Source organism: Lactuca sativa, chromosome 5, assembly GCF_002870075.4.
Source record: "Lactuca sativa cultivar Salinas chromosome 5, Lsat_Salinas_v11, whole genome shotgun sequence".
NCBI lineage: Eukaryota > Viridiplantae > Streptophyta > Magnoliopsida > Asterales > Asteraceae > Lactuca > Lactuca sativa.
This window is the reverse complement of record NC_056627.2, coordinates 173,858,667-173,877,879: the sequence shown is the minus strand read 5'-3', so window position 1 is coordinate 173,877,879 and position 19,213 is coordinate 173,858,667. Positions and strand designations below refer to the sequence as shown.

General features: G+C 36.1%; 2 protein-coding genes, 2 long non-coding RNA genes and 1 other non-coding gene across 6 annotated transcripts; 2 read left to right on the top strand and 3 right to left on the bottom strand.

The window, feature by feature from the left end:
* Positions 1–268: 268 nt before the first annotated feature.
* On the bottom strand, positions 269–3,196 carry LOC111910039 (pentatricopeptide repeat-containing protein At3g23020). The gene has a single exon (XM_023905833.3). The coding sequence runs from the start codon at positions 3,113–3,115 to the stop codon at positions 512–514; it is 2,604 nt and encodes an 867-aa protein (XP_023761601.2). The 5' UTR covers positions 3,116–3,196; the 3' UTR covers positions 269–511.
* Positions 3,197–3,285: 89 nt separating this feature from the next.
* TRNAK-UUU (transfer RNA lysine (anticodon UUU)) lies at positions 3,286–3,358 on the top strand. The gene has a single exon. It is a non-coding gene; the product is annotated as a tRNA-Lys (tRNA).
* Positions 3,359–4,443: 1,085 nt separating this feature from the next.
* LOC128126446 (uncharacterized) lies at positions 4,444–5,565 on the bottom strand. The gene is made up of 2 exons (XR_008224417.1): positions 5,430–5,565; positions 4,444–4,667 (listed from the first exon to the last, which is right to left on the bottom strand). It is a non-coding gene; the product is annotated as an uncharacterized LOC128126446 (long non-coding RNA).
* LOC111910041 (uncharacterized) lies at positions 5,564–7,806 on the top strand. The gene is made up of 3 exons (XR_002856434.3): positions 5,564–6,240; positions 6,841–6,929; positions 7,591–7,806. It is a non-coding gene; the product is annotated as an uncharacterized LOC111910041 (long non-coding RNA).
* Positions 7,807–11,723: 3,917 nt separating this feature from the next.
* LOC111910042 (acylamino-acid-releasing enzyme) lies at positions 11,724–18,824 on the bottom strand. Of its 2 annotated transcripts, none has more exons than XM_023905834.3 (17): positions 18,646–18,824; positions 17,791–17,966; positions 17,044–17,353; positions 16,572–16,796; positions 15,313–15,603; positions 14,974–15,109; positions 14,595–14,746; positions 14,370–14,452; positions 13,998–14,119; positions 13,670–13,748; positions 13,324–13,498; positions 13,164–13,224; positions 12,945–13,067; positions 12,635–12,832; positions 12,403–12,471; positions 12,199–12,275; positions 11,724–11,905 (listed from the first exon to the last, which is right to left on the bottom strand). In XM_023905834.3, exons 1-17 carry the CDS (start codon positions 18,783–18,785, stop codon positions 11,839–11,841), a joined length of 2,484 nt encoding a protein of 827 aa, XP_023761602.1. In that variant the 5' UTR covers positions 18,786–18,824; the 3' UTR covers positions 11,724–11,838. The 2 variants fall into 2 exon arrangements, with proteins under 2 accessions (XP_023761602.1, XP_042758573.1); XM_042902639.2 differs by having other exon boundaries at positions 17,791–17,943; positions 18,646–18,780.
* Positions 18,825–19,213: the final 389 nt, after the last annotated feature.

Genomic DNA, 19,213 nt, shown 5'->3' with positions numbered 1-19,213 from the left:
ATTTTTGGCATCCCTAATTTGTATGCCTGACTTTTGTTAGAAGCTAAAATCAGAACATTGACAAAAACGTAAAGTGGCTATTAATAACCATTACATAACAACCTATCGAGATATCCGAAAACCAAATCAACTAAACTAGATCCCAATGCAATCAAGTGGAACTCATGAATGCATGTGTGGTTGTCTATTAAACCTAATTTATAAATTCAAGATTTGATTTATATAAAAGTTTATGCAACCATCTTTTCTAGTAGTTAACAAGAAATACATTTAACACGTTATGAACATTGAGATAAGAATTTTCAAAATTACAAAACAGAAACATCTTTAGTGAAAACAGAATAACTAAAAATAAAAAGTCAAAAGATACAAAATAAGTCCTAACTTTTTACAATTTTGTTCTCATTTTATCTGACTTTAAACATCATTTATCCATACAACACTTTATCCAGACAGATCAAAAGACGAGATATGATCTAATTTCTTAACTAATAACTCGAGTAAATCATAATTAATCACTAATATCACGATAAACCATACCAAAAACCAAATCAATAGTCACCCGCCACGCCTCCAAACCACTTTGATAATCATTTTTTCGCATACTTTCAAGCTTCAAAATCGCGTTTTTTGGGACCCCACGTTTCATAAGAACAACTCCAAGATATTTAAAACTCGAATCATTCGGTTCAACATCCGATTCAATCATCTCCTTAAAAATCATCACCGCTTCCTTAAACCTACCATCCAAAGCATACAATCCAAGAACATGATTATAACTCAACAAATCATTCAAAAACCCTAATTCCCTCATCTTTTTAGCAATCTCAAACGCCTCCTCAAAATTCCCGATCTTTTTATACATACACAACATCATCGCGTACGAAAACTCGTTCGCGTTCCCGTTTTTTCGTAACTTCTCGAAAATTTCCTCCGCCGGTTTCACCATCGACCGTTCCGTGTACAAATCGATCATACAATTCGATGTATAAACATCTAAATCTGAGGAAAGCAGAAGAAGCGTGAAATACGCTTCTTCTGCTTCTCTTAAACACCCGACTTTTGTATAGAGCTTAATCAAAGAATTACAAATAACTGAATTCATCTGCAAACCGCGTTTTTCCATCGCGTTCACGTACCTTAACGCCTCATCAACGTTTCCGATATCCGCGTACGTGTTTATCAAAACACCGTACACGACAACATCCGGTTCGATTCCCGATCGAATCATTTCATTATATACTTCGATAGCGGGCCCCACTTCGCCTAATTTCACGAATCCCGAGATCACCGCGCAATACGGTACGCAGTCGGTTACGAATCCGGAATCGCGCATTTTTCTTAAATAGAAAGCGGCGGTTTTCGGACGGTCATCGGCCGCCAACATTTGGATAACCGAATTATAACTGCAAATATCCGGTGTCACACCGTGGTCCTCCATACGATCAATTAACCGATAAACATCATCATATCTTTTGTTAACACCATATGTTTTAATCATAACATTATACTCAAGAACTTTAGGGTTTCTTTGTTCTTGACAACATTTGAAAACTTCTTCGGCTTCGGGAACATGCCCACGTGATCCAAAAGCATCGATAATTGCCGAGTAACAATCCGGAGTCATTTTCCCCGAAATATGAAACCGTTTGAACCATAACCATGCCCTTTTAAGCATCCCCGCCTCTATATACATTCTAGTAATCGAAGATTGTGTGTATTCATCGATTTCAAGACCTCTATCATCCATTTCCCTCATGAGTTTTTCGGCTTCATCGACCATTTGTCTTATGGAATAAGCATATAAAAGGGTACGATAACTCACAATATCGGGCATAAGAGATGAATCTTTCATCTTTTTGAAATACTTGGTTGCTACAACGATGTTATCGTGCTTTGTATGCATTGAGATAAGGATATTATACGTTCTAGTATCGGGTAGGCATTGAAATTGTTCCATTTTTTGAATCAATGATTCAACTTTATCTAATTGGCCATGGTCACCGAACATATGAATCATTGAATTAAAGGTTATAGTATTTTGGACAATACCTCTTTTGAGCATTTCATCGAACGTCTGGGATGCATCTTCAAGTCTTCCAGCTTTCCCATATATATCAATCAAGGTGTTGTATGTATACGAGCTTAAAGAAACACTTTTCCCAGTTGACCATTTTTTGAAGAATTCTATGGCTTTTTCAAATTGTCCAGAGGTTTTGTACATTTGAAGAACGATTCCCATGGTGACTTCATCGGATTCTATTTCTTTCTTGTTCATTATATCTAAGAATTGCATTGCTTTTTCCCGAAACCCACCTTTACTGTAAACGTCCATTAAAGTTCCGTATGTTGAATTGATGGGTTCGATTCTGTTTTTCTCCATTTCGTTCAGCAAGATTTCGAGTTCTTCCCATCTTTCAGCTTTGCCGAGGATTCTGATCATTATGTTGTAATGGATTACATTCAACTCGTAGCAGCCTTTCTTCTTGAACCAGTTGAAAATCTCCATGGCTCTTTGCCAAGATTTTTGCTCCTTTAAGATTATGGTTCTTTCTTTGTTACTCAAACTCAGCTCCCATGGCTTAAAGGCTTCGTCCAAATTGGTAACTCTTTCCAGAGTGTCTAACATAGCAGGAATACACCCTCCGTACCTTGCCCATTTCGCCGAACACTTGGTGTGCTCTTTCTTCACCACCCCATTCTCAGGCACGACTTTCGTCGAACAGTTGGCGTGCACTTTTTTCACCGCCTCATTCCCATTCACCAATTCCGTCGTACACTTGTTCTGCAACTTCTCCTTCTCTAGCGTATCCCTTCTTGACCATACTCTTCTCTTCACGACCTTATCCTTCTCAATTGTACCCTTTTTTCTCTCTGGGTTTTGAACTAAACCATCTGGGTTCGACTTTGGTTTACGAAAAACAGTTCTTTTGTCAAAATCTAATTGTTTTTGAGGTGGAATTTTGTGTTTCTTGATGAGTTGTTCAAATTCTCTTTCAGTACGGTGGCATGGAAGAGGAAGTGAAACTCCGCCATTGATGTTGGAATTTGAGGTCTTGACTGGATGGAGAACTGGAATACAATTTGTATCTAAATGCTGAAGCTTGACAAACATTGATTTTTTGTTGAAAAAGGTTTTGGTGAATCAGTATCTGCATCTGCCGACTTCAATCCTTTGTTCATGAGAGATGTCAAAAACCTTAATATGAATCAAACCCAGCTCGCTAAATATAAAATTATATTAAATTATGATTAAATATTCATTTTATGTTAATGTAACATCAAGCCGTTCTAGCTCAGTTGGTAGAGCGCGTGGCTTTTAACCACGTGGTCGTGGGTTCGAGTCCCACGGATGGCGTCTTTGTTATTTTTTGGTTTTGATTAACAACTAGATACATTACAGCCAAAAAATCTAGTGGAAAATAAATATACAAAGTCAAGTCAACCCTTTTTGAAAAGCTAAAGAATGGGTTTCTATTGTAAGCCAAACTAACACATCATATTTCTTCAATTCTAATAGATATAATATGATATGAAAAATTGCATATTTCCTTGGCTTAGAAGATGCAAAAAGAATCTCATTCCAATGTGTCCGAAGCATCTAAAAAACGTCAATGTGATTGCATAAAAAGTAGCTTGACATTCCAGGACCATATACCGCAATCTTAAATCTCTCCCCAATCGAGGTTAATCGTAAATGTGTGCGATGCTTATTTTTCACATTAGTTTATATTTGTAAAATTCTACTTATTATCAACTAGAACGGCTACACAATTAGGCAAGTGAACCTATTCTATAAAGATGGAAAGAGATAAGAGCAAGTGCAACTACAATCCGTTAAAAATGTAATAACTATTGTGATATCGTTTTGTCATGTAAATAGTAAAATATGTATGTGTCCTAGAGTTATGTGAAACTTGTATATGTAATAAGTGTGTGTATGGACTAGCAATAGTTAGTTCATGAAAGCAATAATGACTATAATAATGTCTAGTATGGTTAACAATAGTTTGTCTAAATTGTCGTTTGTAAAATATTTGTCTATATAAGGCTTGTTCCACTTATGAAATAAAATAGAGCGAAACTTTTTGAAAAAGTTTACTTTCAAATTTATTTGTTGAAGTTTTTAACTTCTGAATATCATATTATAATTATCACCCAAGAATCCAACGCATACCATCAAGATCATCTCAAGGCAAAATCAACCAAGCATTCAATAAATATACGATCAGGTACTCTCTTAACCATTATTATAGATTAAAATTTTATATTATTTACCATCACTTTAAATATAATTAAAATCTATTTTATTATTATCATATTTTGTTAATCGTGTTTTGTTCACAATTAGGCAAGTGAACCTATTTGTTTGATTGTATAGAGATGGTAAACATGAGTTGTCGAACACTTAGGGAACATGTATGTAACGACCCAATTTTCACGTCCAAAAATTTCGTTTTAAAACATTACTTTAGAAAACATTAATAATTAAAAACATTGTTTGATCAAACCACAACACAACGTAAACCATGTCTAAAAGCCAAATCATACAACCAATCGAAATATCAGAGTATAAATCCCAGAGAAATCTCGTAAATACGGAAACCAGTGTGTGTGCATGATGTGCCGCTACCGCGCCGGCTCCTTCCCCTTTGAAGAAGAGGTACCTGAAACCAAAACTGTAAACTGTTAGCACAAAGCTTAGTGAGTTCCCCCATCGTACCACATACCATACAAACACATAACATACATACTGCCAGGCTATTCTGGGGTGCCTGACTACCCGGTACGACCATTCTGGGGTGCCGACTACCCGTGCGGTCATTCTGGGGTGTCGTCATACCCGTGTCAAGCCATTCTGGGGTGTTGACTACCCGTGTCAAGCCATTCTGGGGTGCTGACTACCCGTCGGTCCTGACAACCGATCCTCGGGGACTATTTCACCCCCCTACTGCTATTACTATCACATATCATAACATAATATATTATCAGACATATCTGGGGTGTATGAACTACCCTTCGGTCCTAGCAACCGTGTAACACCCCGTTTATTAAATAAATAAACAGATAAAATTAATGGATGAATAATAGCCATAAAGTCCATAATATTTATCGGGGTGTTGGTTTCGGGGAGTCGAATGACATGATTTAGAGTTTCGGGGATTGAAGAGTAAAATCTGGACTTAATTTTTAAGTATTATTGAAGGAATGGACTAAGTGGTGAATTATTGGGACTCAAATTGAAGAGATTTTGGAAGCTTAGGCGTTGAATGGTAACATATAGACTTCATTTGAGAACAATTTATAGAAGAGGGGCTGATTGGTAAATTTTGGACTTTATTTGTAAGGGATTTCTGGCCAGGGGTTAAATTGTATTTTCCAAAACTTGTTTTGTCATAAGAATCTTAAATCAAGGTAGAAATCGCCACCTGATCAAACCCTCAGGACCAATTATGCCAATTTCAGAATTTGGCTTGTCTCATTCTCCCTGATCGGATGTAGCTCCTGCTGGGAGTATTTCTTACTCATTTTAGGACCAATAATCCGAATTGCTTCAAAAGACCCCAACACCCTTCTTCCACATATATATTCATACTTTTCAAGGATTAGGGTTAAGAATGAGTGAGTGTCGCTTGAGAGGCTGCATCATGTAGTTGTGTTTGTGAACTTTGACTCACTCCCTTAACAGTCGATGACTGCTATCATCTCTGGTGGAGTGAGCAAGTGTGATTTATTTCATTCATAAAATTAAGGTATGAGAGAGGAAGTGCATCGCTAGGAATGGGTGGCAGGGGATATGAAGTCCGACAACTTGGGAGGATGTTTAACGAGAACTTGACTTCCGACAGCAGGTTTTCGGTGGGTTTTAGAAGCTATGTTGAGTATCGTATTCACTCTAGGCGTTCACACTAAGTTTCTTGATGAGATTTTGTTCCAGTCGAAGGGAGGCTCAAGCGAATCTGTGGAGAGTAAATGCGATAACCGATTGTGACTAGCGATCTGTTAACAGTCCAATTTGTAAGCAACTCCAATGGCGAGGTTTAAGCACCTTTTCAGCTAGAGAGGAGAGTGGGGAGAGAGAACTGAGAAAGCAACTCTAGTAGGTCGGTTCTCTCATTCTGCGGTCGTCATATTAGACGGCGCTAGAGGGGTTGTCACCGAAGAAGCTTAAATTGTCGGGATTGAAGAAGGGCTTCGATTGCCGAATGAATAGGGGTCCTTCTTGTATCTATGTAGGAGGTATTCATCAGCTACTTCCCTTTTGGAGCTACTATCCATTAGGGTAAACTAGTATGGGCTTATGCAACTAACTGATTTAAATGAATTGGGCTTCCTTATAAGAATTAGTTGGACTTAATTTAATCTGGATCATAATCTATGGGTTGATGAAACTTATTCGTGTTCTACGATTAAATGATATTTTGAAGAAAATAAATGGAGCTTAGTGAATCTTTAAAGGTCAACCAAATTTATGTCATGAAAGCTAATTTGAAATACTTTTGGGTTTAACTATATTTTTATAGAGTTGAGAAAATTACATAACCATTAATTTAACTAATAGTCACACGAGCTTTGTGCATGACAATGTTTATGATGGGGTTTAGAAGTATGTTATGGTCAATGAATTATTTAATAATAATATTTTAGTGGGCTTGATAGGCCCAATAAAGCCCTAATGGACCTAAAATCCCAACATTGTGATAAATTGGCTAATATTTGGATTGGGCCTTGGGCTTGAATAAGCCAAACTAGGGGTAATGTAGTAATTACCCAAAGAATGTACTTATGGTTATGTATTGGGACCCAATTATTAATTGGGTGTTATTTTGGTGTTGACAGTTCGGGAATCTGTCAGCCAGCAGCTGGGGTCGAGTCTGCGGGACTTCAGCAAATGTGTGATTATGTCTTCGGAACTTCAGCAGTGTGAGGTGAGTTACCTTCCAGTAGCGGTGGGTCTAAGGCCACAATGTCGGCCCACCAGTAGGAGACGTATGATAGATGATTGTCTTGGTGATATCATATAGGTTTGCTACTACCCGATATGTTATATGCTAGCATGAAATGTTGTATGTGATAGTAGTTGTGTTCGGTTGTTAGGATCGAAGGGTAGTCAGACACCCTAGATACGTCTGACAGTATGTGATGATATGTTTGCATGCTGGCTTGTTAATGTTATATGCGATAGAGGTAGTATGAGGGGACCAGTCCCCGTGTTCGGTTGTTAGGACCGAAGGGTAGTTCAGGCACCCCAGATATGTCTAATAGTATGTTTATGTTATGATATATGTGATAGTAGCAGTAGGGGGTGGAATAGTCCCCGAGGGTCGGTTGTTAGGACCGACGGGTATGTCAGCACCCCAGAATGGCTTGACATGGGTAGGTCAGCACCCCAGAATGGCTTGACATGGGTAGGTCAGCACCCCAGAATGGCTTGACACAGGTAGGTCAGCACCCCAGAATGGCTTGACATGGGTAGGTCGGGCACCCCAGAATTGCCCGGAAGTATGTATGATATGTGATTGTATGGTATGTAGTATGATGGGGGAACTCACTAAGCTTCGTGCTTACGGTTTTCAGTTTTGGTTTCAGGTACTTCGTGTTTAAAGGAAAGGAGCCGGCTTGATCGCAACGCATCACACTATGGTTTTCCGCACATGAGATCTTTGGGATTACACTCTGATATTATTTTATGATAACACGTTTGATTATTTCTACTTTGGTTTTGACATGACATGATATTACGGATGTTTTATTACACTATTGGTTTTATAATGACGTATTTAAAAATGAAAATTTTGGCCTGTATTTTTGGGATGTTACAAACCAAACTCAGGGACTGCTCCCCTCCTACTACCTCTAACGCATATAACATAACAAGCCAACATGCAAACATATCATCACGTACTATCAGACATTTCTGGGGTGTCTGAACTACCCTTCGGTCCTAACAACCGATCTCTACTTCTATCACATATAACATATCATGCTAGCATATAGCATATCAGGTAGTAGTAAACCTAGATGATATCACAAAGACAATCATCTAACATACGACTCCTACTGGTGGGCCGGCATTGTGGCCGTAGACCCACCGCTACTGGAAGGTAACTCACCTCGAAGTAGCTGCTGATCTGATCGGGAACTGACTGTCTACTGCTGCTGCTGCTGCTCCGGAAATCCTCTGGCTGCAATTTCCACAACATACTCAATCAATCACTGCTAACTGACCTCTGGGTAAAATGACCATTTTACCCCTGACCATGTCATAAGTCAAAGTCAGAGTCAACTTTCAGTTGACTCGACTCGCCGAGTTGGCTCTCCAACTCGCCGAGTCCCTACCCAGACGATTGACCTGAATCCCGTTTCTACTCGTCGAGTTAGGCGATGACTCGACGAGTTCTCCTTCTAAACTGATATTCAAGTCCTTCATCCCACTCGCTGAGTTGTATGAACAACTCGTCGAATTCATCTTCATCCGATGAACACTTGTGCTGCGACTCGCCGAGTTGTATGAACAACTCGCCGAGTCTGTTCTTGATCTAAGGAGATTGCCTTGAACTCGCCGAGTCAGGGCATTGACTCGCCGAGTTCCTCCATGGATGAGTTCAGCTTCCAACTCACTGAGTCACACCCCGTGACCCACTACTCACACTCGACTCTACAAAAAGGGGACAACTCGAAGACTCGCGAGCAGACTCGCCGAGTCGTCGCCATGCAATCACTGAATATGCGATTTTGCTCGATTCCAGTCCATGCCATTTACAGATCTGGGTTCCTAGAGCATGAATGACACGTAAAGTTTCCAACTTTACGTGTAGATACTCACCAATGAGGGATTTAGGGCTCAAAATGCCTCAAAAGGGTAGATCTAGGGTGAACAAGCAACATGGGTCCATAAAGGTAACAGATCTGAGCTCCTGGAGCTCAATCTCGCCTAGATCTAAAGGCCAATCAACCTATTACGACTTATATTGCACATACAAGCTTGGGGATTGGCTCAAGAATGACTTAAATGAAGTAATAAGCATAGAAACAGGGGGAAAACGGGTTATACCTCAAAGGAACTGCTGAGAGAGCACAAAGATGCTTGGATTCCCTTCCTCTTGATCTACTCCCCTTTTGCCTCAAAACCTTCAAGAACACACAACAATTGCTTCAAACTTTCAATGAACAAGATTAGAACGAGGGTTGGGAGCTCTGAGGGTGAATGGGGGCTGGCCTGGGGCGGATATGATGTTTAAATAGGGTGCAAACCCCTGAAACTTAGGGTTTCATCCAACAGCGGTGACTCGCCGAGTCCAGGATATGGACTCGCCGAGTCGCCAACTTAAACGTGTCTCGGGTCCCGTATCTACTCGGCAAGTCGGACCTATGACTCGCCGAGTCCAAGGCTAAAAAAAAAGAGGATACTCAAATAAGATTTATGTACCAGGAACCAGGTGCTACAGTGTATGATTTAAGATTACAATATCTACTACTAATTAAACTAAAAAAATTATAAAGGATTGAGGGGGTGTCTAATTTTAAAGTTCAGAAAACTTCTTATCATCAACTTTTAAATAACTAGAAAGCAAACAATTATTTAAACTAAAAACGAAGCAGATAACGATTTTAAGACAAAATTTAAAGGGTACTTCCGTTTAGATTCGATTCACATATTCCTTATGGTTGATTCGTTGATAGTGCAATAGATTCAATTTCATCGTTTACCTATTCCTAATATGACTAGTATTGTGATCTAATTATTAATCCTTTGATTTAATAATATTATCAATTGCAGTGATCAATTGAACTAATATTCTTACAAATCAGTATTCATATCGAATTATGAAAGACTTGAATTTTAAATTGATATCAATTATAATGAATTCCAATTATCTATACATGAATGATCATCACATATAATCTCACACATTAAAGTTACCAACTTTTCTATTTAACCATAGGTTTTTTGTCAAAACTCTAGTCAAATAATTCTATAGTTCATAAAATCATATGATTCAAGCACATCAAGATAGATTGAACATTTAATCCTAACAATACTCAACAATAAAAATATTGAAACTTTAACACATAAAGATCTTTATCAAGCAAACATAATAAATAAATCACTAGATTAAATCTGAAATCCTCAAAATCAATGCATAAGTTCAAGGTTCCTCTACTTTAAACGAAAGTAATGGTTTTTACTCCATAACTAAAGCAAAAAAAAAAAAAAAAAAAAAAAAAAAAAAAAAAAAAAAAAAACAAACATAGTAGACTTTGTTAAACATGATTAGAACAAAGCAAACCGAATGATTGATCGTGTACATGCTCTCGATCTCTTCGAATCTTGCTCCACAATCGATCTTTGATCTCCAAAGACTCTAAGAGGGTTCTTTGGTCGTCAATAGTTGAATGATACTTGTTGCATAAGTAAGATAATCAAAGAATGTCGTATATTTTTTAGTTTCCATAAATCGTGTCACCACATCGTTGTGAAGCTATGACCACGTCGCAATATCGGTTCCTTCATGTGCCCTCCAATGTATCCGACTTATACATCATCTGGATGAGTTTATCGGTTCAGGACTCTTCACCACGTTGCGGTACCAGTTTCAGATTACTCCATAATTCGACTTTTGTTGACTCTTTTCAGCAATCCCACTTCCAGCACAACGTCTTTGATGATTTTATCTCGAACATGTCTTTGTTGTTGCAAAATAGAATTTAAACATTATAAGCATCAAATATCTTCAATTAAGATTAAATGTAGCTAAAAATACTAAGATATTGTATAAAATATGACTATATATGACGATATCAGTGTGACGTCCCACCATCAAAGTATTTTATCCCATATCTCCTTAGATATGGAACAATGGATGAAAAGGTGCTTCATTAACTTAATGCTAAATTGGACAAATAGTAGAATGGTAATCAATCCAAATCAGTTCTCCAAACTAAAATGATAAACTTTAAAGGGACAAAATTGTTGCACCAAGTGAAGTTACCCGTATAGCCTAAAGTTGGATTGTTTATAAATCGATGAAAGAAAACAACTAAAAAATCTCCGAGATATTAAGATCCCAAACTTATTTGTCAGTTGTATCATTGAGAATAGCCCCATCAAGTAATTGGCTTAAAGACATCATATCTGTTTCAGTCATCCTTAGATTATATTTATACCCACCACATAACCATAGATAGATTTGATGATTTTCACCGAAAAAACGTTATTGTTCATAAGAAACGTCAAACACCATTTAAAAACTAAAAAGTAGATCCCTATTAGAAGCAAATAAAGTATCAATAACATGCACTTTTCAGCACCTTCAAAATTGCCAATGACAACCAAAAACGTAAAAAATTACATACTAAGAAACCCACCAATATATAACGCTTCGACTTTCCATCTTGAAAGTTTATGATTAAATTTTTGAGGAAATTAATAAGTTATAACCAAACATCTCTCTTGGATTATTGCCAACCTGTATCACCAAATAATTGAAAGGAAAAAAAAAATTCTCCTTACAAGCCTAAATTTTGATGTCTTATTAACAATTGTTATATAGTTTCCAATCTTGTTATATTATGAAAGTAAAATAAGTATTTGCTTTGGATGTGTTAACCGATCATTATGCACTAAAAAACATTGCTAATGCATAAAACTAGACAAACTTAACAGGTGATGATTTCTAATGCTGTATATAAAAAAAGTGTAACAAAAAAAAACACCCAACTTTCCAATGAGTATCATTTTCATCAAATTTGCCTTTAAATTATTTTTAAAATGGTTTTTTTTTCAAAACAAAAATATATCATTACATAGCAATTGTTCTCCAATGAAACCCCACCTTATTTCTTGCAATACTTCTTGAACCAAACTCCAATATTAACAAAGCTTTCGAAATCCGATTGTGGTCTGCAACACACAAAACACAAATCAAACCAGACAGATCATAACAACCTTATATTGTGTTTGACATGCATTGTACTGTCCACGAGGACAGATGTCAATGAGACAAAAATTGCAACTTTTTGTCCCACCAAAAATATGGAACATGGTGGGATAGGGAATCACTATTAATCTCGTGTGTACAAAAGACATGACTGTCCCTCATCCTCATCATTGAAAATAGCCTTAGAAAGTTTGTCCAGTCTGATGTAAAATGCAATAGGTTAGGGTTTAGGGTTTAGGGGTCAGGAAATATTTACCGGCTAATAGCATGTGTATCTTCAGGAAAAACAATTACTTTCACTTCAACTCCTTTTTCCTTCAATGCCCTTGCAAACTTTGCATAAAATATAATTTTTTTTACGTTAGTATGGGCATACAATATGATATATATATATATATATATATATGTGTGTGTGTGTGTGTGTGTGTGTATAATAAATGAATAAAATTCAAATACTCACTTGCAATCCATTTGAAACGGGGACACGAAGATCTTTAGCACCTAATAGGAAAAGTGTTGGAGTTTTCACCTACAAATATCAAATTATCAGTAAAACCTGACATGACATGACATGACAGGAAAACAAAACTGTTACGGATGTGAATGGGACATAATTTGCAATTTTTTGTCACATCACTTGTAGTCATGTGTAAAAAGACGTAAATGCCCTCATCATAAAAAAATAGTCGTACCTTTGGAAGATGTGAAATAGGGGATTTATCATGAAATAATTTGAGGAGTTGAGGTGATGGGGCTTCTGTATAGGTAGAAAGCCCTTTGCTTCCAAACGACTCCACAAAACACCATTCAGGAATATCTGTTGTGCCCACCATTAAAGCAAGATTACACACAGGGTTCCTCACAGCAGCTGCAACAAATCTATCGGGTGCCTGAACAATTCAAAGCACAAATAAATAATAAACTCAACACTGTCTACTACAAAAAAAAATATATATATAAATATTAGTAGTAAAAAAAAGGAAATGAAGTTTTTTATAATACCTGACCAATCAAGTGAGATGTTAAGAAACCACCGTGGGACCCACCGACCACGGTTATTTTCGAGGGGTCTGCAAGCCCCATGTCAATGGCATGATCTATTGCTGTGAGGACATCGTTTACATCCTTCATACAATTACAAGCAGAACAAGTTAATGTGAAATTTATTTTTTTTTATTTTTTTATTTTTATTTTCCAGATATTGTTGTAAAGAAAGGGTACCTGCAATCCGGCTTTCCCTGGAAGTGATTGTAGTGCTTCTTCACCAAATCCAAGTGAACCTCTGTAAGAACATTGCTATTAAGGGAATGCTTCCAAAAGACGAAAATGCCCTTCTCATCCTCATCAATGAAAATATATATATATAGAAATTAAGACTTGCCTGTAATTTACAATCAACAAACTGTATCCTAATGAAGCAAGAAAACCAGAGGACTTTGAGAAGCTTGACAACAAAGAAGTGTGTGGGCCCCCATGAAGGATTACAATCATTGGGTCACAAGCCTCATGCTTTGATTTTGAGGATACAAATATTGCTTCAAAAGGTTTATTGGCACCTAATAAAATTGGATCAAGTTACAAAATAATTAGAATCTATGCAGATTCTTCAACAAGAATGTAAAAGATACAAAACACCTTCAAGAATCCAAAAAAAAAAAAAAAAAAAAAAAAAAAAAAAACACTTTTTTACTTTAGCAATTGATATATTGAAAGATTTAGTAGGATACCTTTTGTGAGATTTTCTTGGACATTCTTGACAGGAATCTTCAGTATGTCAAATTGAAGAGATGAAAGTAAAGATTTGACCTGTTCACATCATATCAAAGTACCTTTCTTAAACAGCTTGTAGAAGAAAGAAACACATCTACTTCTCCCCTTTCTAGGGCTATTTTTAATGATGAGGATGAGGAGGGCATTTTTGTCTTTTGCACAGATGAGAGATTTAAGAGCAAGTCCATGTTCCATCTTTTTGATGTGGGACAAAAAGTACAACTTTTGTCCTATTGACATTAGTCTTAGTCTCGGTGCAAGAAATAGGAAGTACAACAAACATACTTTCTCATGACTTTCAGATGTTGGGGTTGAAACATCCTGCCAATGCCAGGTGGCGTCTTTTGATTCGTCCTTAGCTAGACTACCATATTTGATCTGAGGGATGTCTATTAGGCTGCTACATACTTCAGAAGTAGGGAACAAGAAACCGAATATATATTAGTTTAGTGAAGATTTCTAATTATAAAACTCGTAACTTATTGAAAACACTTTCTCCATTTTTTACTGAAATTTTTCTATAAAGTTAAGGCAAATTATAGCAAAGTTATGTGAATACAAAGCAATTTTCACTGATATACTTGGATGAATATTTCAATGTATAATGTCCTAAAGTGAAAAAAAAAAAAATTATCATTGATAAACTTCATGAATTACCAGCAAGGATGTTGTTTCCATCAAGTGAAAGTAAACTCCATGATTGATTTGAATCGCTGGGAGTGATTCTTGAAACTTTCCCACTGCAAATAAACAAGTGAATTTACCAATTAGAAAAGTTCCACCATAAAAGATGTAAAAGACGTAAATGCCCTCATCATTGAAAATAACCCTAGATAACTTGGTCCACTATCTAAGAAACAATGTGATGATATTAATTATTACCTTAACACATTCACAGAAATTATTACTTCCTTGCTTCCCCAAATGGAGGATATAATCATTGTGGATCCATCTGAAAGCCATGGTTTACTCAGAGCATTATGAGAGTAGATCCCAGGGAAACAACCATCTTCATGACACATCACCACAGGAACCTAGAGAAATTAATCGTGTGTAAGTTTCACATTTATGATATCAAATCTTACAACTGCTATAATTATGTAAAATTTCCTAATGATGACTAAAAAGTACAATGTTGTAATAGAAAGAAACAAAAGTGTGATGCTATAATACACAAAGAAATGAAAACCATGTTGCTATTTCTTGCATTTAACCCTGTAAAAAATCAAGAGTTTAGAAATTCATTGTATATCAAACTCACCACATCAAGGATCTTGGCTGGACTTGGTTCTCCTTCACTGTTCCATTCAATTTTATGAAGAGAGTTTGTAGCATTATGTGCTCCAGTGTCTACAGCACTTTTAGCAGATAAAAACACAAGAAACTTTCCGTCTGGACTGAAAAGTGAAAAACATAAAGTTATTGGTCCAATTATGTAAATTAGTGGTGTCCACAAACTAAACCAGACCAGTCCCAACGATCAGAGACTCTGACCGTTGGGACCGGTCCGGACTGATGACAGTCCGGACCGGTCTGGACTGTCATCAGTGACAGTCCAGACTGGTCTGGATTGATGAACGGTTCCTGTGTGCATACTTACGTGAACCGTGGGAGGAAAGCACTGCTTGTGCTTTGACTAAGATTGATGACGGAAACATCATTTATAGCATTTTCTTTGATTTCTGTTCCAAATAAGGGAGCCTTTACTGCATACAATGCACATGGCCTATTGAAGCAGTATATCATTCCAAGCTTTCGAGTGTCAGAGGGCCACCCGACAAAAACTAGATATTGATGGGACCCGGACCCGGACCCTTTTGTTGTTGGAGCCCATACAACTTGTCCCACACTCAATGACCTCCCAATCCCATCTACAGCACGAACATCTCCACTACAAATATCAAAGCAACTCTAAGTACAAAAGAGCAGATAACCTTTTATATCTGTAAAAGGGTTATTCTCCTAAGATGGGCCACAGTGTCAGAGAATCATGTGATATGTAAAGAAGGTACACATAGGCCCACTAGGTGGCTAGCTTAAGAGCCTAATGCCCACATGGAGCTAATAACAAGGCTTGAATGCAATAAATAGCAACATACTTTCGTTTGTCTGTGTATTGAAGCACCCTACTTTCATTTTGTTCAACTACAACATTATACTTTTAATCTTTTTCTTATTTTAAGGCGTTGTACTTTGAAAAAGCTATCCAATTATAACATTGTACTTCCAAATATTTTCCTAATTAAGACAATAGTTTTAAAATGTACCCAATTATAGCAGTGAAAATTGCTTTGTATTAGGATGAAATTCGTATTATTAGCCAATTTTTCAATGTATAATGCTCTCATAAGAAGAAATGAAAGTATGATGTTGTAATAAACAAATGGACTTTTGACATGAAAGTCCTTAAGTTTGTCCAATTTTGTCAGTTTTGTCCATGTGACGATTTTTCGTTCGTTAATGCCCAAAGTTTGCTATGTTTTTTTTCATTTTTGCCCTTAAGTTTACAAATTTTCAAAAAAAGAAAACCTTAAGTGTACAAAAGTTTTATGTTTTTACCCTAAGTATGTTTTTCAAATTTGACATGAAAGTCCTTAAGTTTGTCAAATTTTGTCCGTTTTGTCCCTGGAAACCTGCTATTACAAAAAATCGTCATAGGGATAAAACCGACAAATTTTGATAAACTTAAGGACTTTCATGTCAAAACCCCTAAACAAATCAACAAAAGTAAGCTGTTGTTTATTGCATTTAACCCTTTCTACAAAGATACCCTCATCCCGGAATGTGGGGACAAGATAATATTTTATTTCAAGAATTATAATTTATTATCATGACAAAATTAGGTAATTGTCTTCTAACCTGTCAATATTAAGGACAAATAGAGCAGGTTGCTTTTTTCCTGCATAGGTTTCTCCCCAATCCTCTTCCCAATCCCCTTGACCTTTCCAGCTATTACAATCCTTATCTGTGGGACCCACATCTTTTTTGTAACCCATATCATTAAATGTTGGTTTGCAGAGACTCGGTTCCTCTGCAACATAAGCAATGAGACTTTCATCTGAGCTCCATGAAATCCCCTCAAACCTGATCCAATCACAAGATATAATTCAAGAAATAGCAACTTACTTTCATTTATAATTTTATATGTGTATTATAGCATCCTACTACAATGAAACTATGTTACTATTTATTGCATTTAAACCTTTGTTAAATATCTCAAACACCCAACAATAATGACAAAAAAAAAAACTAATATACCCTTATTACAACTGATTATACATTAATGATATGATTCATTATCACATAACCAGTTTAAAAATTGATAACTTACCATCCATCCACATACACAGAACCATGAACAGATTGAGGAACACGAATCTCCTTCTCTAATTGCAGTGGGCCCCAAATTTCAAACTGAGAGGGTGAATCATTTTCAGGGTTTCGTATCACAAGAAGCTTTTTCCCTGATGGAGAGGGAACCATTACAGATGCACCTGTGATTTCAATTGGAAATGGTGACCATTGAACATGTAAAGTGCCATTAGAATCTTCAGAGATGAAACTTGATAACATAAGTTTCTTCTTCTTGTTTGCAAAAAGATTCGGTTGACCAATTGAAAATGTAGCATGAGATCCTTTTCCTGCAAAGTGTTTTTTTAGGCACACGTTACACAACCATCTTTTATAAAATACAATAAAAAAAGAAAGGCTAAATGCAAGAAATAGCAATGTACTTTTTACCTCATTTCTATAATGAGTATAATTTTCAAAGTACAGTGTCCTAATGTTTTAATAAGAAAAAAGTAAAACTTTGAAGTTACAAGAAGTGAAGAATCTTTTGACATTATTATTATTATTTTTTTTTTATCTATCAAGTCTTGTAGTGATAAAAAGCATAATGGATAAATGATTTCGGTTGGAAGTAAGTGTTACATGAATAAATGTTGTTCCTTTTCTTGATTGAATGAACTGTTTGAATGAGAGTAAATGACCATTTTACCCTTCTGTCTAAAATAGATAGCGTATACAGAAACTGGTTCTTTAAAACACCTTAGCACAAAGAAAATATGAAGCATACCATTAGGGGACTTGTAGGTCCATGCTTTATCAATGGTTGACATGTTTGTGAACTCTTTATACAATTTAGATAGAGAAACATATTCTTCCTCAATGGAAGCATCTACACCAACAGCAACTTCCTTTTTGAGGCTAACTCCAATGGCATCCATTCCTGAGCAGACGTGTAGACGTTTACTATAATATCAATGATATTATAGTAAATGATATTAGGATGTTATAATAAACAAACAAATGAAAATAAGCTGCTATTTCTTGCATTTAACCATAATCCTCAACAATCTGATGCAATATTTTATTGATTAATAGGTTCCTTGATCTCTAGACAATCATTATCAGTGACTCAAGTTCCCCAAAATTTTCCATACCACTTCCTATGGTTTCTTATGTAATTGAGAGTCAAAGAAACGTAGAGCTTTTCCTTTAATCATGTGTATAAACACTATTTAAATAGATTAAGCGAAAACAAATTGCAGAGATAGGCACAAATGCCACGATATCAATCAACCTATCAATTAAGCAAAAACAAAACTAAACGGAAACAAACTGAAAGCAAGAACACAGTTATCCAGTCAAAACCAATACAGAAGAACGTAGTTTTAAGTTCCAGTGGTCATCTATTTGTATTACTTGTTATGTATATTCTAAAGTCAAAATTGATTCTTTGATTCAATCGAAGAAGTGATTAAGTGAAGACTAGTAAGATTCAAGTTCAATCGAACCACAAAACCACCAAGATTGAAAGAATTGGTTTATCAAGTCATACACAAGTGAAACCCGTCACAAGGGAAAAAATAACGTGGGGAAACACATACAGAAATCTAAAATCAATTGCATAGAGGGAGAGATTACTTACTGTAATTGTCCTAATGGAGAAGGATGATGAGATGATTGAGGAAGAGTTTTGCGGAAATGGAATGGAGATTGATGAGAGCTGAATGCAGAATAAGAATGCGGAACTGAAATCGGAGTGTTGGTTATATAATGCAGCAGCATCTCTCGCCAGATTGGATTCTTGAAATTCCCAAGCGCACTAGCTCGTAAACTTTTTTTTTTTTATCCTGTGTAGATATTTATAATTTAATCGTGTCCCACTAATAATAATAAATAAATAAATAATTGTTACAATTTATTTTATATATATATATATATATATATATATATATATATATATATATATATATATATATATATATATATAGGGTTGAGTTCATGTGAGACAATGATATTTTGTGAGACGTGGGGACAGAATCTGAACCACTAATCTATAATAATCTATGGGTAGAATTAACTCAAATTAAAACAATAGAGGCGGTGGCGATTTTGCAATTTGATCAAACTTCAGGATTAGAGGAAGGACACAGAGGGGTAGTTTTGACAATATACCTTTTATCCGTCAAAATAATCCACCGTCATTCAATATC

What these genes read in the sequence shown, in the direction of transcription:
- LOC111910042 (XM_023905834.3), bottom strand. Translation starts at nt 18,785, where the DNA reads ATGCTGCTGCATTATATAACCAACACTCCGATTTCAGTTCCGCATTCT. An exon ending in TCTCCATTAGGACAATTACA is followed by an intron (nt 17,967 to 18,645) that starts GTAAGTAATCTC and finishes TTGATATTATAG; the next exon opens with TAAACGTCTACACGTCTGCT. An exon ending in ATTTCTGTGAATGTGTTAAG is followed by an intron (nt 14,453 to 14,594) that starts GTAATAATTAAT and finishes GTTTATTTGCAG; the next exon opens with TGGGAAAGTTTCAAGAATCA.
- LOC111910039 (XM_023905833.3), bottom strand. Translation starts at nt 3,115, where the DNA reads ATGTTTGTCAAGCTTCAGCATTTAGATACAAATTGTATTCCAGTTCTC.